The sequence below is a fragment of the Sciurus vulgaris genome, assembly GCF_902686455.1.
Source record: "Sciurus vulgaris genome assembly, chromosome: 10".
NCBI lineage: Eukaryota > Metazoa > Chordata > Mammalia > Rodentia > Sciuridae > Sciurus > Sciurus vulgaris.
The window spans coordinates 62,641,641-62,668,870 of NC_136470.1; the positions used below are offsets into that span (position 1 = coordinate 62,641,641).

The 27,230-nt window shown below is 37.9% G+C and overlaps 1 protein-coding gene across 3 annotated transcripts; it reads left to right on the forward strand.

Annotated features, from left to right (window-relative positions):
• Nucleotides 1-222: 222 nt before the first annotated feature.
• Nucleotides 223-26,758, forward strand: CD200 (CD200 molecule). Of its 3 annotated transcripts, XM_079155742.1 has the most exons (7): nt 223-432; nt 7,101-7,182; nt 10,251-10,577; nt 12,690-12,962; nt 15,276-15,383; nt 15,767-15,886; nt 25,474-26,758. In XM_079155742.1, the coding sequence occupies exons 1-6, from the start codon at nt 421-423 to the stop codon at nt 15,856-15,858; spliced, it is 894 nt and encodes a 297-aa protein (XP_079011868.1). In that variant the 5' UTR covers nt 223-420; the 3' UTR covers nt 15,859-15,886; nt 25,474-26,758. The 3 variants fall into 3 exon arrangements, with proteins under 3 accessions (XP_079011868.1, XP_079011866.1, XP_079011867.1); XM_079155740.1 differs by lacking the exon at nt 15,767-15,886 and having other exon boundaries at nt 265-432; XM_079155741.1 differs by lacking the exon at nt 7,101-7,182 and having other exon boundaries at nt 284-432.
• The last annotated feature ends 472 nt before the right edge of the window (nt 26,759-27,230 follow it).

A 27,230-nucleotide genomic window follows, 5' to 3' on the forward strand; every position in this document is an offset into this window, starting at 1 on the left:
TGAAAATATTTGCCACGTCTTCCCTTGCTAACATGGTTTCATCTCTCTCTCTTCCCACCTCATTTCCTTTCTCAGTATAGGTAAAAGAAAGATTTTCTTTTTAAAGGTTTGAAAAAGGAAAAGAATATTTGGAGACGGGCAAGAATGAAAATGAAAATCTCTGCCCACAAATTGATCCAGGCTCCTTTGAGCTCGTGAGGGTGGGGGCGGTGGGAAAGGCGACGAGTGAGAGGCGGAGACCGTGGGGCCGGGAGCAGGAGGGGGGCACTGTTGCTGGGTGCTAATGGTAGGGGCTGTCACGCAGGTGACGCTCACGATACTCCCGCCTCCCAGGCACAGCTCGGGGGCACAGCCTGGTCCTCGAAAACAGCCGCCCTTTTCCTAGCTGCAGCCGGCCACTCCGCGGGGCCGGGAGCGAGAATGGAGAGGCTGGTGAGCGGGGTCAGGGGATGGGAAGGAGCGCGCAGGGTGGGAGAAGGCGAGCCGGTGGCCCTGGGGCGGGCGGCGGGCAGGAAGAATGCGCCGAGCCGCGGCCGGTCGGGTCTGGTCGGAGCTGGTCCGTGGTGCTGACGGCCAACGCTGTCCTAGCGATTTACCTTGCTGAGAAGCGACTCCTGCCTTTTAAAGGCGGGTCGACAGGCCGCTTCTGGCGTCCTGGTCCTCCGTCCCAGTTCGCTGGGGAAAGGATGCTACCAGGCGAGGGCTCCGGAGACACTTCGCCAGAAAGATCACTGCTCTCCGCTCAGAGGAAGTGGGGCCGGGAGGGGAGCGCGGGAGGCTGCGGCTGCTCAGGGCGGCTCCGCCTGCTGACTGCAGCTCCCATGGCGAGCGAGGCACAGCCCATCTTAAACTGCCCAAGGAGGGCATGAGGAGCGTTGTGCTGGCTCTGCGCTGGCACCCCAAGATGCGGCGGGGTGGCAGGGTTCCACTCTGGCTTGCTCCAGGAGAGCTCCTTGCCTCTCTGATGCTCAGCCCTGCCGCATCTTCTGGGCTCTAGTCTTGGGAAGCCATGAAGGATCTGATGAAGCAAGCGGCAGCAACGGTTGAGAGGGGATTGAAACGCTTTGTGATCAAGTTTCTCTGAAGGGTTAAACCCCTGGATATCGAGGGAGACCGACATTTTGTTTATTCTGGATTTGTTTACATGACAAAAGTCAAAGGGGAGGATTTCATATACCATACTGGTATAATTAGGGGGAAATTCAAATAAAATTAAAGCCTCAAAATAATATTTTCATATATAGCTTACTGGCAAGATCACACAGCCAGTTATTTCATTATTTTTTTTTTGACAAAGGAGAATGGTGGTCTGTGAGCTAGTGTGTCTTTCTGGATAGATGCTCTTGATCTTCACAACAGGGAATTATTATCCTATTTTACAAATAAAGAACAGGCAGAGAGGTTAATTTTTCTAAGACCACGTGGCTACATGTGGTGGGGTGGGGGTTTGGACTTAGAAACTCTCAGGGGAAGAGAGATGTGTACCTGCCGCTGGGCGGTTTTGAGGTAAGATCTGGGCCTTTGTAAACCTGGTCTTTTCTGTGAGGGCCATAGTGGATTTCTTTGTTTTCGTGATTGGACTCATGGTTTGTCTCCTGTGCTTAATCTCTTTAGCTACCTCACACATTCTGGCATTTATTAAATCCTAGGCTGTACTAAATACTGTTAAATACTTTATTCCCACTATATGCTTATAAGATAACAGCAACATTGATTTAGTGCTTATTGGTATCAGGCACTACTCTAGGAGCTTTACCTGTGTTATAGGCTGAATACCATTATTCAAAATGCATGTGACTGGATGTATTTTAGATATCAGATTTTTTTTTTTTGAATTTAGAATATTTGCATATAAGTAATGAGATTTCTTAGAAATCAAACATGAAATTCTCTCATGTTTTATACAGACCTTATAAACATAGCATGGAGGTAATTTCATAAAATATTTTTAGTGTGCTTCCTTTATGACTACAACATATCACATGAGGGGAGGTGTGGAATTTTCCACTGTGACATCATATTAGCACTCAAAAGTTTTAGATTTTGTAGCATTATGAATTCCAGATCTCTCATCTGTACTTCATTTAGTCTTTTTAACAATAAGGTTAATACTATTATTTATTTATTTATTTATTTAATTTTTTAGTCTCAGAGAGGTAAAATGATTTGTCTTACCTCATACATTGTATTATCTGTTTTAGGAAAAACTCAAGTTAGCCAGAGTCTGCCCTTGTGGCTACTGCTACCACACAGTAATGCCAGGTAACCTTAAAAATAAAAATCCTCTTGTTTTCAAGTTGGCAGTATTTTTCAGTTACTCTGCTGAGAGTAGAGGGGGAAATTGTGATTTTTTTTTTTTTTTTTTTTTTTAACAATGGGCTTTCCTTCCACTTACCCTTTCTTCTGTAACTGTGTTTCTTAACATTGCTGGCTCCCAGTCCACAGTCTTACATTTTGGTATGTGTCTGATTTTTCTTTTTACCTGAAACAGATTTTCTCTATGAAATCCCTATTCTGCATCTTCTTATGACAGCCTGCTAGGGCTTAGATTTTCATGAGGAGGGTATAATTGTTTTATAAAGCAGCATGGAATTAGGATGCCAATATCTATTTCCATAATAGCTTTAACAGAAAATAAAACAAAGCATGTTGGACCCTGACAGGAGATCCTGAGGAAACATTTGGCTGAATTTTTTCTGACTTTCCTACATTATAAAATAGAATGGGGCAGTCCCAGTAATACTGAGAAATTTTTCGAGTAGACATTGGGGCACTTCAAAACTAAAAACTTTTTGAATGTGGTGCCTGTGAGTGGGTGAGTAATGGGCCAAATGAGCAGGCCTCAGATCTGTGAAAATGAAGGAAGAAATCACCATGCCAACACACCATGGCATGCTCATGGTGTGCTTGGGTATTAAATAATAAAATACATGTGCAAACAGTAATTCATCCAATGGCATGTTCAGATATAAGTTTTATTTCCCCATAACATTGGAAATGTAAGGGAAAACCAACTTGTGCCACATAGATGAATATCAGTGTGTGCCATGATGGCATTCCTTGGGATTTAGGCAAAAAGTCTGATGGGACTGCCCTATCTGAAGATGAGAAGACACTCAGATATTGGGTGGCACTGGAGATAAGACCACAGGGAGGTGATACAGCCTCCCTTCCAGGGCATCCCTCCCAAAAGATCTACAAATACACTGACAGAAATTGTGATGGAAACTCTACATCTCTGGCAGTTTCAGTGGATACTAGAGAAGAGAGTCAGGGGTTCATCCAGACTGTTACAACTCCCGTGCTCCCATGAATACCTCCACCTCCCGAGTGTATGTGGGACCCAGCGGAACTGAAACAAGTCTTGTTCCGGTGTTCATCACAACATTAATCCCAAACCAGGGACTAGGCCAGGACAACTGGGAACTTGTCTCATTACAGCCATATGCCTGAATATAACATAGGCAGGTGGTTAACTCTCTTACCAAAGGAAAAAAACAAAATTGCATAATGAGATTAATGTTTGGAAAGCATTGGATGATCTAAACTGGTTTGACAATTCTGTAACATTTCTCATTAAGTTTTAGATCATGGCTACCTTCTGAAGGAAGAAAAGAAATGTACTAATTAGACTGAAGATGTCTATGCAGTGGGAAGAAAGAAAGTTATTAAAACTGGGGTGTTCCCACTAGGCAGGAAAAGGAAAAGAAATTCCTGTGGTAGATGGAGATTTTCAGGTCCTCAAAGACTCTGTTTCCCTACCATCCCCCAAATCCTAAGGTCACAAGAAGAAATTAGAAACCCCAGAGAAATTTCAGGGTAATCAGATAGATCCAGTTTAGAGTGTTGGGGAAAATGAACTCTAGCAGAAAAGTCATTGTATCTAAAAGTAATTACAAAAACAAGGCTTAATTAAGGCAACCATTGAGAATGAGGCAATGAGAATCCCTTGGGTACATCCTTTGCAATCCTGACCTTGAAGTAAGGGCATTTAAGTGCATGTGGTTCAAATAGTTTAGAAATAAGTTTCAAGTTATTGTAGCAGATGATGCAGCTAAGCTAAGCAGCTGATGAAAACCTACACATTTAAAACAGGATAGCCATGCTGGGTTAGTTATGGCAATAGATTGGAACATGGAGAAAGTGGTCAGGATGTTCTGAGGTTCTTGTGGGGCAATAGGAAAAGTAGATAGACCCCAATAAGAGATTGTTTCTAGCCAAACAAGACAATGGGGAGCCTCTGGAATTTAGCACAGTCTGACAAGAAGTTTCAGAATCAGTAGATTGTGTTTTAGTATTATGATTTTTTTCCCCATGGATAAGAGCAAATAAACAGAATAACAGACTGGGGTCAGGGGTGCCAGACAGTGGCATGCAGGTTAGGAACAGTGTCTCAGGGTCTGGGGCATATGGTGAGCTATGTTTTGGAAGAAGGCATTTTCTCTGAAGTTGGAAAGTGGACTGATGTGTTCAAACAAGATCTGGAATTTGTGGAATTGTAGACAAAGGGAAGTAGGAGTCTATAGGCACTGGGGAAAGAAGCTTAAGTTTGCTTGGAGTTCTAACAGGCTTTACAGACCTAACTAAAAAGTGCTTCTGAGGAACAAGATCACTGTGCCCTGAGATGACTGAAATTAGGCTCACCAAAAGGGAGACCTAAATAAAAGTCAGAGGGAATTCATTTTTTGGTTGGGGAATGGTTTAAGCAAAAATGCCAAGGTAGGAAATTGTGTGGTACATTGAGAAGTAGACAAGAGGGGATATGTAGGGAAGCAGCGGAGATGGATTTGAAGGAATAGATAGAATTAGGTTAAAACATTTGACTATTTTCTTTAAAAAGCAAGGGAAGGTAGAAGGTTCTTAAGGGGATGGCAACTTGTGCAAAGATGAATTTAAGGAAAATCTGTCTAACATATTATATATGTATGTAAGCTGGAAAATGAACTTAATTGGGGATGGTACTGTGTCTGCCTTATCCACCTTTGTCTCCAAAAGCACCAGCACAGTGACTGGCATGAGGTCAGACTCAGTAGAGATGATTAATGACAATAAATGAAAGAAGTATTAGCAAAAGCTCAAGACAACTACACAAAACACCCGGTGTTATAAGCTGAGATCAGTAGAGGTGAGGAGGAGGGACTTCACAAAGCATGATTTATTGTGTAGAGTGACTAATTACTTGTCTGGGGAGTGGGAGAATGTGAAACCTAGGATGACTCCAGTGCCTGGGAGGTCGAAGTTCAGAAGAGAAGCCATTTGGGGTGAAACGATGATGAATTTGGTGTCATTCATAGATTTATCATTCACTCCTTTTCTTTCATTCATTCACCTGAGAGCACTAGAAGCTGAAGGAAAACATAAAGGAACTAATGTAGAAAAGAGCTTGGTGATTTCAAGGCACCCAAAGGCGCCTTGAGGGGGAGCTTTAGGGCAGGGAGGAGAGGTCACAGTGACATCAGTGGGGAGAGCTTCTCTGGAGGTGTTGAGCTGCAGGTGTGGAAATGGGAGCCAAGGACGCCAGCCATCTGTGGGGGATGCTTTATCACCAACAGAATTTCCAGAAAGTTACTCAGTGGCTCTGAGAGATTGCTTGGCTCTGTGGAAACCTCATTAAATGTTTCTCAGGACACCAGTTTCAAAATTGATTACAGATCTAGTATATTGTTCCAGGGCAATGAAGCAGGGATCTCTGTGTGACTAAGTGTTTGATAATTCCTTACAATAGTGATTTGGTCACAGGCAGTAACAGCATCATTTTATTAAAACCAGTACTATTACAGTATTCTGTAGTGGTTGTGGTGAAGAGCTCTGGAACCAAACTGCCTGGGTTTAAATCCTGGCTCTGCCGTTCTGTAGCTGTGAGACCTTAGGAAAGTTATTTAACTTCTCTGTGTCTCCTATTCTTCATTTTGGAAATGGTTGTAATAAGAGCACACTCTAATAGGTTTATATGAAGTAGTTTGTCTCAAATGCTAAGAACAGCGTGTGGTACATAAAAAATGTTGAATAGACGTTAGTATCGTCATCATTAGTGGTTTAGTCATCTTAAGCAAAATATAAGTTGGAGTATTGTTTTAACATATATTCTCTTGTATTTTTTCTGATTCCAGTTATTTACTTCTGTCTTTTTAAATCAGACAGTTAAGCACCCACTACTTAGAGCTCTGCCATAGGAAAGCAGGAAAGAAGTCTCAAGGAGTCAACGTTTTGCACAAGCAAGATTCTAAACCTTCAAGCTTCATATGAAAGACCAAGGAAATAAAATTCATACCAGAAAGTTAGAGAAAACCCAAATTTCTTACACGCCTTTATTTTAAAAAAATATGAGGAAATATAGAAAAAAAAAGGAAAATTACTTTTCTTGCTGTTTTCCTTAAAATGAACATCCATGGAGACCAGATGAAGGAATCCATGTGGCAGCTGTAGGGAAAAGTTCAGCTGAATACACCCTTCCTGCTCATTTTATAATAAGACAATGCCCAAAATAACATTCCCTTAAATAGCCCCATGACTTATAAGAAGGCCAAAGATTTCTGCCTACACATATGAAAACAAAGCAACAAAGCACAAAAAATCAAATTAAAACCAGTACTGGTTTTTAAAAAGGTGCAATTTATCCAAAACTTTGTGACATTTGCAGGGGAATCTGACTCCACAAATCTCCAGGTGGTCACATGTTTCTAACGTGTTTTCTCCTTGAATTACATCCTTAATTCTAGCAGACATGGATTATTTTAGGAATGAATGCTGTCTACGTTTGTATTCTCCACATTTTCTGTATTCATTTAAGGCAGTTTGTTTTCCCCAGTGATCCTAGTCTTTGAGGCTTTGCTATTGACAATAGTGGCTTTAGGAGCAAGGCCACCAATTGGGAGGGCCAATTGCTATCACAAAAGAGCCACACTGTAGCTTTGCCCTTCCCACATCCTGAGTACTCTGTTATTTCTTCTATCCATAACCTCTGACACTGCTTCCACAAAACCAAATTCTCTGGGGAAAACTTAACTCTCAACATTCCCTGAAATAGCAGTTAGACTGAAGATTCCTTGGCCTTATCCAAATGCAAACCCCCATTTCTGTACTTTGCTTTCTGTCTTCAGGTATTCAGGAAGGCCTTCTGTCATCTGTCCACCTACAGCCTGATTTGGGGCATGGCAGCAGTGGTGCTGTGCACAGCACAAGGTAACGATGCTCAGTCCCCCTGCCCTGAGTCCAGCAAGTGCAACGTCTGGGGTGGACCCTTTGGCCACTAACCACTGTTTGTGCTGTGCTAGTTCCATTTGTCTGCATGAATTATTGAAGCATGTAATTTACTTGGAAGAATGGGAGTGGTTCTTTTCGCTTTTCACATTTTTATTTTCAGTAGAGAAGAACAATTTGATATTTTGAAGCTGTTTTCAGACTTGTGAAAAATATTCTCTTTGAGTTAAATTATGTTGTCATTTTTCACCCACCACAGCGAAAGACTTAAGACATAATTCCTGTGTTTGTAAGGATATGGGAATGCTTATGGGAGTCTGAATGGACATGATACTATTGGAAGATAATCTCAGCCTTAAAACTAGGCGTGACCTCTTTTTATAGAAAAATACAGAAAGCAATGAAATATAGACGAGACATAGGTTCACATTATTTATCTTGTAAAAACCATGCCCATGATGTTTGTTTATCTGCTTAATTTCCTAGTTCTTCCTACTCTACCCCATAGGTCACTGCTTATTTTTCTGCTCTGCTTTATTTTCTTATTTTTTACTTTTAATTATTTTCAGTGTGTTGGTGCTCAACATCACCTGCAGGTGAGGGTGATGCAAGCAACAAAGAATGATATACTTTCCAATTAGTGCTTTCTTCCACAGTCAAGGGGGAAAAAATTACCCAAGTGTTGAAACCTACTTTTGATCTCTTTTCCATCTGCATTCTAATGGCAACAATTTCTTCCATACTCTGCTCTGCAAAATCTTAGCAAACTTTCAGGACACCTCAACCCCACCAACAGGTATTGCCTTCCAGAATCAATCTCCCAAGAGCAGTTCTCATTAAATCTTGAATCACGCAACAGGGGCCCAGAGTATATCTGTTACTGTGCCTCTCTTTTCATTCTTGATACTGTTGGGGAATTTTTCTTTCTCTCTTTTTTTCTACTATATCTGCCAACATTTTATCTATTTTATTCATCTTTGAAAACAAATTTGGTGTTTTTAATCAAGTCTACATTTTATGTATCGGTTTAGTAATGGGTACTTTTATCTTCATTAAGGTGAAAGTAGGTTTGGGAGTAAGTTTATATTCACTTTTCGTTCTCTCTTGTCTTCTAATAAACATAATTAGGATTTATTTGTCCCTCTAAGAATTGCTTTACCCATTTCCACAGATTTAACATCTTTTTTTATCTTGGTCATATAGTTATCATTGATGGTTTCTGCTGATGTCTAGTATAAATAAAAAGTTGAAAGTGTGTAAATTTCTGATTTTATTGCAGTGTGAACAGTGTTCAAGTCCACAGTGTAGCAAATTTTTGTAGTTGATTTCAATTTAGGGAAATATTTTATGAGTTTTGAAAAGATTACCCATTCTTTCTTTGAGTATTATATATTTAAATTATATACATCCACATATGTTATATAGTATGTATGTAAATATGAAATGTTTTTATGCTAAATGTATAAAGCATATATCTAAACACATTTTTTCATATTTTCTGTATCCTTATATTTGATGGTTTTCTTTTTTTCTACTATTGTAGAATTTCTTTTTTTAACATTTACTATGATTTATTATGTACCAGATTCTAACAAAACTTCCACAACAATCTATTACATAGTGACATGATTATTCAAATTTTTTAAAATTAATTTTTAAATTTGTTCTAATTAGTTGCACATGACAGTAGAATGCACTTATACATTTTGATTTTTTTTCTTTATTTGTTTATTATATGGAATTAAAGGTTCTGTAAGATGTATAGAAAATGCCTATGATGATGTGGATTTTAAAATTTTTGTCATTTTATTCATGTTTACTTTATATATTTCAGTTCGGTTGTTAGGTGCATGGAGATTCATGACTGATATATCTAACTTTAAATTGCTCTTTTCCTCAGTTTGAAAAAATAATTTTCCTCCTTAAAATGCTTTTGTATACCATTCTCTTTTCTCTCTCTCAACAAATCTTCTTGGACTGATATTGGAACATTTAAGTCTACTCATTGAATTTTTCTTGAATCCCTTTCATAACCTATCCCTTTTTGCTTCATTCTGGAGGAATTCTGTGGTATAGTCTTTCTGCCTACTCATTTTCTGTGGTATCCATTCTGCTAAATTGGGCAGTCTGTTGAGATTTTGTGTTTTTCATTTCCCACATCTCTAATTTCTACCGTTTACAATGTCGTCTTCTTATACACTTTGGATATCACATTTATTCATGTTAAAGTATTTATTGATTTATGATGCCTTTATTCATTTGGTCTCCCTTCTTGGGTTCGTGGACTTCAGTTCTCCTTTTTCATTGTGTTAGCTTCCTCAAATGCTTGGCTATTTCTTATGATGTGGAGGTTTCCCATGAAATCATCTGTCATAGAGAGTCGGTGGCCAACATTTCAGTACACAGGAAATTACTGTCATGACATTCAGTGAAAATGGGGGTACATGGATTGTCATTGGGTGTGAAGCTTCAAGGTTCTCACAGGTACCACAAGCCTCCCAAGGCACTCGCTGTCTTGTGTATCTTTCCAGCCTATGTGCCTATCCTCCTGCTTTCTGGAGGAAGATATCTCTGTGCTGTCCCCTTCCTTTGTAGGGTGTGTGTGTGTGTGTGTGTGTGTGTGTGTGTGTGTGTGCATGCTCCATCTTCTTTGCTTAAACTGACCACTTTGCCTGTTGTCCTTTAGCCCTTTCTTGCTCCTGGCTTCTACCTCTCCAAGCATGAGCACACTTGGTGAATCTTCTATCCAGTCTAGTAGTTTTCATCTTCAATCTCAGTCTACTTGTTTTCCAACTTACAGGGATTCCTCACAATTTCTGGTCTCTGAGCATTTTTTTCTTGTTATTATACTCTGCTACTCTACTTTTAAAGATTGAATAAATATGATATGTATTTCTCTACCAACATATAGGTATGTAAATAAATTTTGTTTTCTTCTTTGCATTTTTCTCTTTAAAATATGACTTTCAACATACATTTTGTTTATTATCAGGAAAACGTGCATGTGTGTATGAAAGTTTTAAAACAAATATTCTTTTATGATTCCATAGTGGAAGTGGTGACCCAGGATGAAAAATTGCTGCTGAATACACCTGCATCCTTAAGATGTTCTCTGCAAACTTCCCAGGAAGCCTTGATTGTGACATGGCAGAAAAAGAAGGCTGTAAGCCCAGAAAACATGGTCACCTTCAGCAGGAACCATGGGGTTGTGGTCCAGCCTGCCTACCAGGGCCGAGTGAACATCACCGAACTTGGACTCCAGAACTCAACCATCACCTTCTGGAACACAACGCTGGAGGACGAGGGGTGTTACATGTGTCTCTTCAATACCTTTACTTCTGGGAAGATCTCAGGAACAGCCTGTCTCACCCTTTATGGTGAGAATCTCTGAGAATGTACTGCCTGGCGGGGGGGACGCTATTTTCAAGAGTGTTTGGAACATGGTTGTAGTGACTAGTTTTTTGGGTTCATAATCACAGAATGATTCACTAGAAGACACAGCCTTTCATGTCTTCAGTAGCTGTTTGCTGTGGTTTTCCTTTTCTTTGGGGTTTGTGGTGCTACCCTGAATTCCTCAGCTGAGTTCTCTTTCCTCTGGAGGTCTTGCTGTCCATGGAACTGTGGACAATGATGAGGACAGCAAGTTCTCCAGAAGCAGTGGCCCTAGTGAGACCTGGACCTGGCAGTGCCATTAGCAATCATATGGCCCCTGAAGATCTTGTCTGCTCTTTCCGCTGGGGTTTCTTTGTTTGAATGGTAACTGTGAAACAGATTATCTCTGGAGTCCCTTACAACTTGAACCTTTCGGTCTTAAGGACAGAGCCAGGTTCCACTGACCTGGAGTCAGCTTTCTCTTAAAGTCCAGTAGGCTTTGTTTGATGAGATTCCCTTCCTCTTTACTATCATGTAGCTAAGTATTAGGAAGTAGGAATAAGGAATGACTTTGGGACATGGCACACTTGGCAGTGGCTTTAGGAGGGAAAAGACAAATTTAGACAGAGTAATTAGAAATATCAATGTGAGACTTTAAGCATGCCAAGACTATTGACCGTGGGAGGAGAGGTGATTCAATTAGATAACAATTTAAGGGAGGCACGACAATATCAAATTCATGTTTCTTTCATTTATTTTACCTATGCTGAATCCTCTCTGCAGAAACGTATGTCAGGTTTTCCTCTTGCTTTCTGCTTCTGTCATTTTCTGTTTATCTGTTAATTTCTCTCCCCACATCCCTCCTTCCTTCCATCATATGTCCCTTCTTCTTATCTCATTTTTTGTCTTTTGCTTTTTTATGTCATAATTTTCTGTTTCCTACTCTTGTATCTTCTCTTATTTTTCTCTTATCTTTTGCCTGTTCTCTCTCCCTTACTCATAATTTTCTGTATTGTTGTTCACCTGAAAATCAGATGACTTTTGAATTTTCCAGCTAGTAATCCTATTCTCTTCCCCTGACTCTGTCCTTCTAAGCTGTTCTTTGATACCCTGGAGAATCCTGACACCCAGTCTGGCCACATGAATCACATTCCTTTTTCTTCCTTTGATCTCTTTACCTCCAGTGCTTGCTATGTTTGGAATTTGGACACTCTTTGGACAGAGTGGAAGTTCTATGGCTCTACTCCTCCTCACCCACTGCCATCCACCCACCTCTTGAACCTAAAAATACTGGCCAGCTTTTATTTGGCACTGCCCTGTAATTATCTTGGGGGCTTCTAAGCCAACCTCAGAAAGAACAGTCTGCACTGCTTAGCAGAGAAAAATGCTACATTCCAACAAAAATGAAGTCATTAGGGAAAATTTAAAAGGGAACAGGCCACAGCTGACCTGAAAATTATATCTTTTTCTCATAAGCTAGTTATTTTCCCTTAACTCTATCAGGTGAGGCCCAAGGTCCTTTTAACTGTCATGTTTTGTTTTTTCAGGTTATAGGTTATGAATCGCTAGTTTGTATTTCATGTACATCTTCCAAGCAGGGATTTTCCAAGTCTCTCTGTATCTCATTCACTCATTCAGGTTTAAGAAAAAAAAAAATGGGTATCACTAAGCAGTGGTCCCTCTTGGGGCTGTCTGTTCTGCACCTACCCTTGTGCTTCTGATAGGTGCAGGGTATGGAAGTGCTGGTTGGGAGTTACCATCAAGCTACTTGAGAGGAACACTCAAAAGAAGGTAGAGATGCTGCATTACTCATGCAAAGAAGGGAACATAATAATTAGGCTTTGAAATACTGGGGAGAGACAAATAATATCTGACTTCTCCATACCTTCTGTCCATCCAGCTAGTTCTGCTGGAGGCAGTTACAGAAAGGGCCTTTCCTATCACAGTCCACTCTCCATCTGAAGATCAGATAAGGAGACCCCAAAGAACTGGGAAGGCCCCAGCCCCAGTGGGTGTGGGTTGTGCCACCTATCTTTCCGTAAGGACCTTTTCCTCATGTCTGTAAGGAGACCATGTGCTTAACTGATGCCAGGTCATTTATTTTTTTTTTGTCCCAGTACAGCCCACAGTATTCCTTCACTACTATTTCTTTGAAGACCAACTAAATATCACTTGCTCTGCCACTGCCCGCCCGGCACCCATGATCTCCTGGAAGGTCGCTGGGTCAGGAATTGAGAACAGTACTGAGAGTCTATTACACCCTAATGGGACCACATCTGTCACCAGCATACTCCGTGTAAAAGACCCTAAGAGTCAAGTGGGGAAGGAGGTAATCTGCCAGGTGCTGTACCAGGGGACCGTGACTGACTACAAGCAAACTGTGAACAAAGGTAAGAGAAGGCAGGCAAAGATGGCTCTGATCACATCTGCATATACCCACCTAGAAGGTGGCAAATATCCTTCAGAGATTTTCAGTCTCTCAGCAAAGGAATATCTGGGGAGAGAAAGATACATATAAGGAAAGAGAAGCAGAGTTGAAGAACCAGAAAAGCAGATTTTATAGCAGTCTCCCCTTATCTCAGAGGATACATTCCATGATGTCCAGTGGATGCCTGAAACTGCACAAAACACCAAACCACATGTGTGTGTGTGTGTGTGTGTGTGTGTGTGTCCACACATATATAATATATGATTTTATTATAGTTATGTTTATACTAATAATGAAATAAATTATAACAATGTAGCCTGATAAACATTTATGCTTTGGGTTTATTATTAAGTAAAGTAAGCATTACTTGAACACAGCACTGTGATATTACAACAGTTGACTGATAACCCAGTCAGCTACTAAGTGACTAACAAGTAGGTAGCATATACTATGTGGATACACTGGACAAAGGGATAATTCACATCCTAGATGGGATGGAATGTGATAATGTGCGATGTCATCATCAGACAACTCAGAATGGCATGCAATTTAAATTTTATGAATTGTTTATTTATGGAACTTTCCATTTAGTATATTTTGACCACAGTTAACCATGGGTAACTGAAATCACAGAAAGTGAAGTTGCAGTTAAGGGATACTACTATACTATAGGAAATGTGATGTAGCATGTTCGTCACTTATCAAATGCTGTTGCTGATATTCATTCATTCATTCATTCATTTAATTCTGCTAAGATTTACTGAGTGTCTATTATGTACTAAACTACAACAACAAATTAGACTCAGTTCCTGCACTTACAGAGCTTATAGCCCACTAGGGATATGCTAAGTTTCTGGGAAATTGTAAAACCACTTGACAAATACTTCAGTAAGAAAGTTGTGGTTCACCATGTGGGGACTGAAGGTGGAGAGGTGGAGCATCAGCTGAGTCTGGGGGATTAGGAAGGAAGATGTGGCATCTGTGATGAAATCTCTACATAACCTACAGTAGGAAAGGGCCCATCTGAAGAGTCGTCATCTCTCCTTTAAAACAATCTTTCTCCTATTCAAGCTCCCTTTGCTTGCCTGTGTTTCCTTCTAAACTACTGTCTGTGGGCCTCATAGGTACAAGAAGTGAGAGTTGGGTGAGAGAATAAAGGGGACAGTAATTTTGGAGACAAGAAGTCTTAGTGATGATAGTCATAATGTTATTTCTCATGTAGTTTTGAAGCACTAGCTCTTGGATGAGCACTCAGTAATAAACTTCCTAAAAATATTGCTGTTCTTTCAGGAGGCTACAAACAAATTCCTGAAAAATCTTTTCTGTGTAAAGCTCATCGGTCAAAAGGATTGTGGTGTTAGATTTGGGCATTTGTGAAGAGATCTTCAGGTTCAGCCAAGGCAAAGTGTTAATTTCCCTGAAAAACAATAAAACAAACTTATTTTCTATTCCAGGAATGCTAAATTCAACTTGAATTCCATATAAGGTTTAAAACCATGGGTACCTTGGTTTTTTTTCTATGAACATTTACTAAAAACCTTGAACTAAAAGTATTAGGCAAAGCACTGGATCTGTAGAAATTAGACAAATTTCTGTCTGAAGGTTTTTAGTTAAATTGTGATGTGACAAATTCCACTAAGGAGAAGATGCTAGACGCTTCCAAATCAAGGGGCTCTTTCTTTGCCTTTGTGTTTCAGAGGAAGACATTTAGACCAAGTTCCATTATTGACACTGGAAAGAGTTTTTTAAAACTAAGACAAAGATTAGAAGAAATGCAATACAAACACTGGGACAGGCTATTTCTGGGAGTTGAAATCATGAGATCCACAATTTTTTCCCTTTATACTTAGTATATTCTAGTGTCTTCAATAAACTTAAATCACCCTTATAGATAGGAAAAAGAATATGTGCTTTGCTGTTCTTCTGCTTGTTGCTCTGATTTTGAACTCACTTGGCTTCTCAGAGCTTTGGATTTTTTAAATCTGCCAGATAATAATAATAATATTTAACTTAGTATGTTCTGAGCATTAGATGAGACAATGCACACAAAGATCTTATTATAAAGTAACTGCATAAAACACCTAAATATATATTACCTAAATGTTATTAAAATCATATGAAATTGTGAATGTAGATCTCTATAGGTATGAATTTAAGTTTAATTTCAATTGAAAACTCACCTCTTATAAAAACTCATCATAATTGTTGCTATATCAGTTTTTGCCTCAACAGCTTCCTCTTGTGATTTTCCTTTTTCTACCTTCAATATCCACAGGCTTTTGGTTTTCAGTACCACTCTTGTTAAGCATTGTTTCCCTGGTAATTCTTCTGGTCTTAATCTCAATCTTATTATACTGGAAACGTCACCGGAATCAGGACCGAGGTGAGTCATTACAAGGAATACAAAGAATGAAACAAGTTCAATTGTTTTTGAATACTTTGGGAATCGTCTGAAGTTATAAACTAGGGGATGGCCACAGTGTGGTTTTTTTGTTGTTTTCTAAAATATGCAAATGTCGATGCAGTCTTAAAATGCTTTAGAGTCATTTTCTTGCAATTGGACTTTTCTAGTTGTCATTTGATAACATGGTTCAAAGATTAATCATTTTATGAGCTGAGAGAAGAGAGGGCTCTTGAGAGGAAATGAAGAAAGAGTTTATTTGATCACAAAGGACTCATTTGATAGTAAAACCAAAGAAAGAAGTCTGGCACCCATGCAAGGTCCTCTCTACCTGTTAATAAGGACAATCTTTTCTCTTTTTACAGCATTCCACAAGCCAGCTGCCCATTTAAGAGACTGTGAAATTGTCCAATATGATCACTCATTAAATAGCACTTCCTATGTTATACTCCCATGATGTCTCAAACACTATCGGCAACATACAGGTGATCCACACTTACAGTAATTGTGTCATGTCATTCTGCCCTTCTAGGCTGTGAGTTTCTCCTTATCCCCCACAGCATCTATCACAACATCTTATTTATACCACATGTTCAATAAATGTTAACTTATTGAATGAATGAATGAATGAATGAATGGAATGATGGACAGATTTTTCAAAGTAAATTTTTCCTTCCTTCTATTGTAAATCCATTACCTCATAAATGCCAAGTCTTAGTTATTATGAGATATTATAAAAAGATGCCTTAGAAACAGAAGTGAACTATATATGTAGAAAGATTTACATTTCTTTGGTTTCTGGAAACAGTGCACAATTTTGCACAGTTTGTTAAGTTGAACATGAGGTTTATGTTATGTGAAATGGGAGTTTCCTAGGGCAAAGGGGTAATACGGGAGTTTCCTGCATCTTAGATGGCTGAAGTTCTGGGGTCAGGGAAGAAAAAATGTTGGTTTTGAGTGTTATTTTAGATTTTAATTAAAAATTTCCCTCAAATACTACCTTATTTTCCTTTTCATTTTATGTTTTATAGGCTGTATCTTTCATGTTCTAGTTTCCTTGCTCACTTTATTTTGCATAAGCCTTATATTAACCCCAAATTAATTTATAAGATAAGCAGCAAATCTTCAGTGTCAGTGGCCCTTTTGCAAAAGTAAGTAAAGGAATTTGTTCTATCTGGAAGAGGAGATTACAGATCAGATACTCTTATTGCATATAAATACATGCTATTAAACTCATAAGCACTGCACAGAATACCAAAGACAGAAATTTGTCTTTATCCAAACATTTCACTTTTCCAGGTTGGAAACTGAAGCTCAGAGAGGGAAGTCAACTTCCTTCTCTAAGGTCACACAGCTTCTTAACAGCAGGCTAGGACTAGAACCCTGGTCTCCTGACCTCTGCCAGAATGCTCTTTTCATTACTGGTGCCCTGGAGTCCTGACTTGAACGGGGCTACTATTATCAGTTGCTTTCATTTTAATCTGTGCTTACTGTTCTTGTGGCAAATGCAAGCAGAAAAGCATAGAGTATTCAAAGTAATTTTTAAATTCCTCTTGGAAAAGAATCTTACAATACAAACTATGAAAGCCCAAGGTGAATTCCACTAGTCAAGGATATTTGCAGTCATTGCCCTTTGTTCATTAAGCAAGTGTTGGATTTTGTGGGAAATACAATTGTTTAATACCTTATCCAGTTCTTGAAACAAAAGGAGACAGTTTATTTCTGCGCCCAAGGTTTTCCTCATTTATGAAATAAACACCTTAACTTGTATTGAATCTTGTAAACATCAGGGATACCATTTACTGGTGATGTCTTCATGACATTTATTTCTCTGAATGTTCTGTGGTATATTTTGAATGAGTTGATTTTGACTGATTTCAGAAAATTTTAATAGCCAGAGAATATAATTCCCTATACAGCCAGTAATACCAACTGTCAATTATACTTAAAGCTTACATGCTCAGAGGTAATGAAATTGTGTTTCATCAAGACCAAATATTTAGTTATATATATATATTTTTTTTTTAATTTTTTCAAGTAAGGAATTCTGATGATTAATTTGTGAGAAAGGGGAATAGTACTATACATTGGCCTTTCATTTTTCCTTACTTTTACTTTTGTTTTCTTTCTCTTTTTCTTTTCATCATCTGTCAAAACCACTAAACTTTTTGGGTAGGGATAAAACCAACACCAGGGTTCTGAACCCAGAGGAATGATGCTGTGAGCATAAATAAAGACATAAAAAAGTGGAACTGATATGTGTGTGTGTGTGTGTGTGTGTGTGTGTGTGGGCGCGCGCGCCCACGCATGTGTTTATAGTGAGGTAGAGAGGGGAAAGATGAATCTGTTCTCTAATTTATCTTGTCAATGATTCTTTAATCATCTTTGTGGAGTTGCCCAGTAGCCAGAAAGAAAATCTGTTTAAGTCAGCTCTGTTTGATAGATGACCAAAGGTTTTTGTTTGTTTGTTTGTTTGTTTGTTTTTTAAGCTCATGGTCAGTATTCATTGCCCACAAAAGTCAACAAATTTATAGTTTCTGCACAGAGGGCTAATCTCTAATGGTTGCTGTTATCTTTTCAAAGAAGTTAGTCTTGCTTGACTTTTCCTGTGATTCTCTTTAATGACAGAAAACATGAAACTGGTTTTGTCAGCTGTAAAATTCCTTCTGGAGGAAGATATGATGAGTTAATAGGCCACTTCTCTGCACATTCCTGATAGGATCATCAGTTATTTCCCTGGTGACTACTCTAATAAGACTAATATATTTCAAAGAATATACTTTTTTATTTTTTTTTCATAAATCCAGTACTTTATTACTGAAATAGAAAGTGAGAAAAAATTAAAATTTCCTGGGGAAATTTTCCATCTCATAATAGTTCTTTCTATTAAAATATGGTGATGTCATAAGTTTGAGGGCTAACTTGAAGTTGAGAATAATATTTCATTTTATTGTTTTTCCTTGGTACCAGGAATTGAGCCAAGGGGCACTTAACCACTGAACCACATCCCTAGACCTTTTTAATATTTTATTTAGAGACAGGATCTCACTGAGTTGCTTAGGGCTTGCTGAGTTGCTGAGGCTGACTTCGAACTCATGATCCCTCTGTCTCAGCCTCCCAAGTCACTCGAATTACAGGCATGCACTACCCGTGCCTAGCGGGAATAATATTTTATGTCTCATTAGACCACCCACCAGTGATTACATCTTTCTCAGAAACAATATAAAAATTTCACTTAGGAGTAGACCATCATAGACATATCACCTCATTTTTAGAACTCTTTGAGTAGTCATTTTTGTTTTGTTTTGTTTGATTGACAGTGCTCAGTTGAAAAACCATAGAAAATTTAGATCAATCGTATGAAGTTCATGTTCTAAACTTCTCCTTGTCTTCAACTACTAGCAATTTCATGTAGAAATGTATTTTCCAGCCACATGATCTTCATATTTGACTTGATTTTCTTCACTTCACAATAACCTGTGCATGGATTCTTGTTATGGAACAATCGCCATATGAGGAGAACCGTATTTCCTGAGCAGGAGCACAACACTGTCTCCTATTTTAAGCTTAGTACTATATCACATAAAAAAAAACTCACCAAACAAGTTGTGGTGGTGAAGGAGATCATTAGTTCGAAGGACATTACAAAGAATATTTGTTCCTAAAATCCTAAAACAATCTGCTTTGCTAAATAAGATACTCATACTTATCCCCACTCCCACCATGGTGTCCTCAGAGTTCCAAGTAGAAAGAATGGGATGCTTTATATGGGGAAAGCAATGGGGAATCTTTATTGAACTGCTCAGATTAGCATTTCTAGGTGAAATTTCACACTCCAAGGCTATCTTCCTGAAAAAAATGTTTACAATTCACAATTGGATAAATATCACCCATCACGATTTTCTTACCTTATAAGTCCTTAAAATCTGGACGTTCATTCTTACCTGGAGCTATTCTTTGCTCCTCTCCTCTTTGACACTTAAACCCAAATTAGTTTATGTGACCTAAATTTTGCTTTTCGGTGTATAGTAGGAACACCTCTAGGAGTTAAAACATCCCAATATCCTACCCAGCATTTAAATCCCAGTTCAATTCTCAAATGGCATGCTCATTTTCTTGGCTCCTTATACTTCTGGCTTGCTTTAATTTTTTTCTTTTGCATTTATTGGTTCATTATAGTTATACATACTAGTTATGTTCATTTTGACACCATCATAAATGCATGGAATTTAGTTTGCTCCATTTCAGTCTTAGGACTGTTTTAAGGAGATTTGCTGTCAGCATTAGTGCCTTCTGTTAAACACATTAGTGAAAAATTAAGGATGAGGAAATCTTCCAGCCAAACAACCCTCCCACATCTCCGTTGCCTTTGCATTTTAGCTTGTGTCCTTTACCTAGAGTCTAATTATAGATTACTTTCTATTCCATCATCTTGCACTTCATCATATCCCTACCACTAAACTTGGCTTTGAATAGATTTAAGCTTTTAATCTCCACTGCTAGGAGAAGTCAACTTTATGGTCTTTAATCTGGAGAAGATTGGATTCTTTTATGAAAGTACTCAGTATGACTTAACTGAGAAGGAAACATCATGAATGTTGTATTAATTTTCTATTGCTTCTTAAAAAAATGTGTCACAAACTTAGTGGCTTACAACAACACAGATTTATTATCCTACAGTTCTGGAGGTCAGAAGTCCAGCATGGTTCTCATGGACTAAACTCAAGGTATCTGTCTGCAGGGCTTCCTTCCTTTTTGCAATCTCTAGGGGAGAGTTCTTTATCTTTACATAGCTTCTAGAAACTGTCCACTTTCTTTACCATTTGACCACCTTCCACCAGCAAAGCTAGAAACAACCAGTTGGATCTTTCTCCTATAGCACCTCTCTGACTGACTCTCCTGCTTCCTTTTCTCCCTCATAAGAACCCTTGCGTCTACCTCTATAATCCAAGATCATCTCTCCATCTCAGGATCCTTCGTTTAATCAGTAAAATCTCTTTCACCATATAAAGTAACACATTCACACATGCCTACAATTAGGATGTGGACCTTTGCTGAGGTCATCATTATGCTACCACAAATGCTAAGAGGGATAGGGAGTGAGCTGGGTAGACAGGCAACTATTAACTGATTTCCCAGTGAAAGGCTGTGTCTATAATTCCACAGCCTTAGCTTTGTTCATGGTAATACTACATCAAAGAACACCAGAACCTGGTCAGAATCTGTGAACATATCACTTTGAATTTCTCATCCGTATCTCATATCTTTTAAACAAGGCAGGGCTTTATTTTTCAAATATTATATTTTGCCTCTCAATTCTATAACCCAAAAGCATGATTTCTGCTGTCTCCTTTTTACTAACCATCACTAACTGTAACATTACAAACACTTGTGCTTTTAAATGGAATCTCAGTTCTCATGTATTTCTGGCTTCTCTCTACTCACATTCCCCTCACAGAGGCAAGTAATTCTAAGTTCCTTTAATAGCTTAGTCGTGGGTAGACACACTGGATTCTCTGTGGAAGGTCAAGGTGGGAAGATTATACTTATTACTGTATCTAGTGATATTGGGCATACCAAATTAATCTTCTCCCACTTATTACTCACTAAAATGGCGATTTCTGGGTTCATAATACTTGAAGAATTGTGTTGTGAAGCTATGTTAGTTTTTGCAACCCTAATATTTTCCACATCACTTCTAAAATTTTTTAAAAATCCCTACTTACAGATCCAGACTGGTGTCAACAGCCCATATACAGTGCAGCAGTTCTTCCCCTAGCAGTTCTTTTTTGAAAGGAAAAAGATTTATATGCTCTGAAGAGAAACCAGAGTATGATAGTTCTTCTGTTAACAGATTATATATGTATTATATATATAATTTAACTAATCTAATATATATTATTTACATATATATTTGACTAAGTATAGCAGGTGGAAAAGTGTTAGACTTATCAGAAAAAATAAATTGAGAAATAAATTCTTAGGGTTTTTGAAATGAATAAATTTAGTCTCTATAATAATCATATTGTAAAAGAAAATACCATTTCCTCTAGAAAATAGTGAACAAAAGAGATTTTTGTAATACAAACAGACAAATTTTGCCAAAATCAAAACTTCAGTGTTAAATCCTATATTTCATGGAGGATATTTATAGAAGCTTCTATGGACGAGAGACCACCACAAGAACTTCTTGCCTTTAGTAAACACACAAGACAGAATGTCACTATGACTGACAAATGCTTCTAGTTCAAAGAGTGCCTGCAGTCACTGGTTTGTAGATTCTCCAACTTTCTCTTATATTTATACAACCAAAAGAAAGGACTGGCCTTATATTCTGAGTCTTTGAAAGATTGCGGTGGGTGTGGTGGCCCATGCCTATAATCCCAGTGGCTTAGGAGGCTGAGACAGTTCAAGGCCAGCCTCAGCAATTTAATGAGACCCTAAGCAACTTAGTGACTCCCTATCAAAATTAAAAAATTAAAAAAAAAAGGGTTGGGTATGTGGCTTAGCACTTCTGAGTTAAATCCTTAGTACCAAACAAACAAACAAAAAAGATTATTTATTAAATACATTTGGAATTTATGTATACAAGTTTATTTTACTCAAAAAATATGTATTATTAATTTTTATTGTTAATTTTTTAAATTGACAAAGGTTTTATATACGTATGGTGTATAACATGATGTTTGTAGTTGTGTAATGGTTAAATCAAGCTAATTAATGTATCCTTTCATTTTTTTTTTGTAGTGAGAACACTTAAAATCTACACTTTCAGCAATTTTCAAGGATACAATGCATTGTTTCTATAGTCATCAGATTGTACAACACATCTCTTGAATTTATTCTTCCTATCTGGCTAAAATTATTTTAATCCTATGCAAGGTTGCATGAAATAATTCAGAAATTAAACATGACATTTTAATTATGTAAAAATATTTCTTCCTTCAAGACTTTAAATTTTAACTGTCAACTTATACCAATAGATGATTATAAACTTCTATAGATTTGGTTATTTTCCAGTCAGTCATTATTTTCATTTGTGACTGTGAGCAACTACTCAGCAATTTAGATCGAGTCCTATCTTTTTACAAATTAGCCGAGTACCTTTGGGTAAGCCATTGTGAGGATTTGGAAGGGAATACCTTCGATCAGAAAAGTGCCTAGAGACAATGGTTCTTGGGAAAACTAACTTGGGGGAAAGCTGACAGAGCTGTTCTTGCCATCTTCTGTGGCACAGGTATTCACACCATAGTTAATTTCAGGCTAACAACAATTTAACCATCAGTGTGAACCAATAAAGGTCCAGCCCACAAATGCAACATAGTAAGTTTCCAGTAAATAATTAGTTTCTGTTATTACTATATCTAAGTTCCAAGTTTTATGAATGTGTGTTGTTGTGCATTGTACAAACGACAGAGGAGGGTCCAGGTAAAGGAGGTATGCTAGGGGGAAGACATGATTATTAGCAGGTAGTCTTTGAGGAAGGTTTCAGAAGATACCTGAATTTAGGCATGAGTGCAGATGTATATGGAAGGGAGAACCTCTATTAATCATTTAAGTAGCAGTCTTGAGAGAAGTTTGGAGTGAAGATAAGAGGGGAGACAAGATCAGAAAATGTATGTACCAAAAACCTGCATGTGCTGAAATGAACTAATGATACTTAAATTGATTTCTTGATGTGTGTATATTATTTGTTTCTTTTTGAATATGGAGAATGGTTTTGATTAGATTTTTTTTTTTTTTTTTTTTTTTTTGCAAAAGGATGAGAAAAATAGTTAAAGTTAGTCGAAGTCAGGGTGTAGAATGAGGACAGTTAGTGCAGAGGTGCGTAAATGGGTTTCCAGGAAAACTAAAACTGTCAGCTGTCAGGAAGAGCAGGGGTTGATGATGGCTTTGGGTTCCAAGCTGCCCTAGGCTGCCCAGCAGCGCTGAATCATGGGTTTTCCATGTGGTTTCCCTATCCTTATCACTATTAGCTGTTTCCTCTTTTTCATTACACAAGTTCTTCATCCTCTGTCCTCATAGTTTTTCTTCTTTCATAAGTATGGCTCATAGATGACCCACTTTTTTTTTTTAAAAGATGCATCTGGGCCTCCTACAAAGACAGAATCTCTAAGTGTGTCCTAGGTGTTTGAGATGAACTAGTTCTTCATGTGGTTCTTAGGTATCCTATAGCTCAGAAAGATCCTAAAAATTTCCATCTGAGTAAGAGTTGTGAGTAAAGCATGGTGGCTTTTGTTGGGAAGGGAGTCGGTATGTATATATTTGGTATAGAAGCTTTATTTTAGAGAAAGGAAAACAACTTTTTGAATCAGATGCAAAAATCAAACAATCATTCAAAATCAGGCTTAAGGGATTTTTTTTTTTTTAAATCAACTTATTCTAGTGCTCTCTAAAGAAAACCATGCTGTCATTGGATTATTTTTCTGGATTCCAGTCAGTGGTTAGGAGATAAGAAAATTTCTGTTATTGTTAACTGACAATCCAAAATAAATAGTCATAGGGGAAAATGCTTAGATTTCAGAGGAGAAAACTTTGGAAGTGGGAATATTATTGGAGATGACAAGAGGACATAGAGGCTGTGCTAAAATATTTAAATGGATGCTCATGGGACAAAAGGAGTAGATTTTCTAGAAGTTATATTTAATTCTCATAGCAGTCGATGAGGAAGATGTTATTTTTGTCTTGAAGATGATAAAAGCAAGGTTCACAGAAATTTATTCATTCATTCATTTTACAGATATTTATTAATAAGTTTTCCATGTGTGTTATAATAATTATAATGAATAAAACAGAACATTGCCACTCTGGTGGAGAGGAGAGGCCAGTGGAACAGAGAAACCACAAGTGAACTAGCAAATAAGAATATGCTCTTGGGCTGGAGATATAGCTCAGTTGGTAAAGTGCTTTCCTTGCAAGCACAAGGTCCTGGGTTCTAATCCCCAGGTTCACCAAAAAAAAAAAAAGAATATGCTCTTAAGACCTGAGAACATATCTGTCAGGAAATAACACAGTAAATCATGCAGAATGAAAAAGAATAACTTGATGAGAAAACTATTTGTTTGCAATTCGTTAGGAAGGTTTCTCTGAGGTGGTGATGTTTAATGAGAGACCTGAAAGGAGAGAATAAGTCAACCATAGAGGAGAGAAGGCAGGTGGCTTCTAGCAAAAGAATTGCAGATGTGAAAACTGCAAGGCAAAATTCATTGATATTGTAGAACAATGTTACACAACTATGGTATGAGGATGTTTGCCCTTCCAAGAACTGTTTTTTACTAATCTGAAATGAAATAAAATAAGCTCATAACTCAGAGTGAAAGGACACCATGATAACAATTTGGCAGAAATCTTATGTCTGTTGAATCTAATAATTAAAAATGGGATTTATAGTTAAAAACTAGAGTTACATTATATGTCTATTTCATTTTATTTTGATAATAATTCATTTGGGTTAGTTTTTTTTTTTTTTTTTTAAGTATTGAGCCAATTTTGGGGAAAAAGGGTACTTCCATGGAACATTAATAGTTGATGTTAGAATGTTGGCAGGCTATGAAATATGCAGAACTTCACTGGTAAATTACCTAAGATTACACAGAGAGTGAGAAGTAGAGCCAGGATAAATTGCAGGGCATTTATTTCAAGTCCACGTGCCTTGTAGAGAGGACTATGTCCTCCCAGGTTGTATGCTAGAAAGTCAATAGGCCCTAAAGCCCCTATGTCTACTTTGTGACAATTTCCAATCCCACTGTCTAGCAAGTTAGTCTCCATGAGGAACAAAACTCCAGGACTTATCAATAAAACACATATAGATCATTTGACATTCTTGAACATGTCCTTGTAGTCTAAGGTGATTCTCCAAACTGTCATTTCCGGGATGCCCTATGTCTTTTTAAAGAGCATAATAGTTCACTCATATCACTTTGGGTGGGGAACGTCTAGTTCTTCATCTGATGAAATATACACTAGGGGATTTCTGAGTCTCTTAATCCTTCTATTACTTATCCTCTTAAAATACATGAACATAGAAATTATACATGTCCAAAGTCAACATCTCGTTCTTTCTTTTATCCAGAGCCCTAGAGGAGCCACATGGAACCCTGAAAGATTTTCCCTGATCTACTTGAATCTGATGTAAGAGGAAAGCAGGAGGAAAATAGGTCATTCTCCAAGGCACCTAAATGAGCAAAAGAGGCGGGAGCAAATGTTTTAAGAATTCCACGACTTTTCACTGCCATTGAAGCGACTCAGTGTTTGAATTCCAAGAGGAAGTCATTTTACCTCTCAGGTCTGTTGTAGGACTTGATTTTGTAAAGCAATGCAGTGTTGTGCTGTTGGAAGGCACTGGACTTAGAATCAGGAAGTTGAGTGCACAGGCTGACAGGGCTCCTACGGTGGGAACCCTGTATTAGTCACTTTACCTCAATGAGCTTCTGTGTCCTCATCCAAAATGTAACAGAGTTGGACCTGAAAATTTACCATGCGGCTGTAAAAATTGATGTAATTCTAGGGAATAAAATAGAAAGGAATAAGCAAAGGAGGAAGAAGTGAGAGAGAGAAGAAAGAATATGAAGGGTCCAAAGAACTTTTCTGAGACTACCTTTGCCTTTCTGTCGTTATGTCTCTTCTGTTATTCTTAGGTTCATGTGTCTGTTTTCCCGCTGTTTGGGATCTAGTCTATTATTAGCTGCTAACTGTTTTGCTAATTGTTGACCTTGCTAGAACCCTTGTTTTTCCTGCCATTCTTTGTGTGCTTCTATGAGGTTTACTATGATGAAAATAGGACAGAATTTATTGTGAAATAACATTGGCAACCTTAACTTATCTATTTAACTTATTTTTGTAGCAGGATAAATAGTGTTAGTCTTAGACAGTAGCTCACATTTTAAACATGGCATGCTTTCCGGAACCATTTGTCTCATCGTATGACCCCAGCCCTCATTCTGAATTCAGCCTAGTGTAAAGAAAATATATTATAAAAACAGACATTTAGATATCCTGTATAGCAGTCAGCCCGTTCATACACTTGGCCTCTCCTGGGTCCTCTTCCCGATGAGTTAACACCTTTCCACCACAGGAGACAAGTATGAACTTACAATGACTTCACCTTAAAGATATTGTTCTAAGTAGTAGAACAATATGGATCCTTAACCATAAGACCAAATTAGTGTGTTTCTTTTCGGTATCTTTTCCCTTGTCTTTCTCTATCCAGTGACCTAGAAATTAAAATGTAAGTTGTTTTCACTGTTGAATTGGATATTTATATATTTAGTAAACTTTTCATGTGTTATTTAATTCTGTATTATTTCTTATATTTGTATTAAAGTACTGAACAATTAAACGTATCACTATAAATATTCAATTTATGGTACTCTCTTGAGAAATGTGGAAATGAATGATAATCCTTGTATTTTTCTCTCTGTGTGTGAAACCTTCCCCTCTTCTCTATCTCCCACTCCCTAAAAGATGCAGTTGACATTTCTGATTAATCACAAAATCACAAATTGGAGGTCTCTGACCTGGCCAGTTTGTGTCCTTCAATGTGGGTCATGGCTCATGGTGCACTTCCTGATATGTTTTGTTTTGTATTTGTTTTTCGATACCAAAAAAAACAAAAAAGTTGCAAAGGTTAATTAGCTCATACAGTGTTGAATTTACTGGAACCACCATTCCATATTTTGCTAGATTTCTGGTGCTAGATCAGTCAAGATAACTGAAAGTACCAGTTCTCAAACATTTTGGCTTCAGCACCACTTTATGCACTTAAAGGGACCCCAAAGAGCTGTTTTGTAAGGCAAATTATATTTGTTTATATCCACCACATTTGAAATG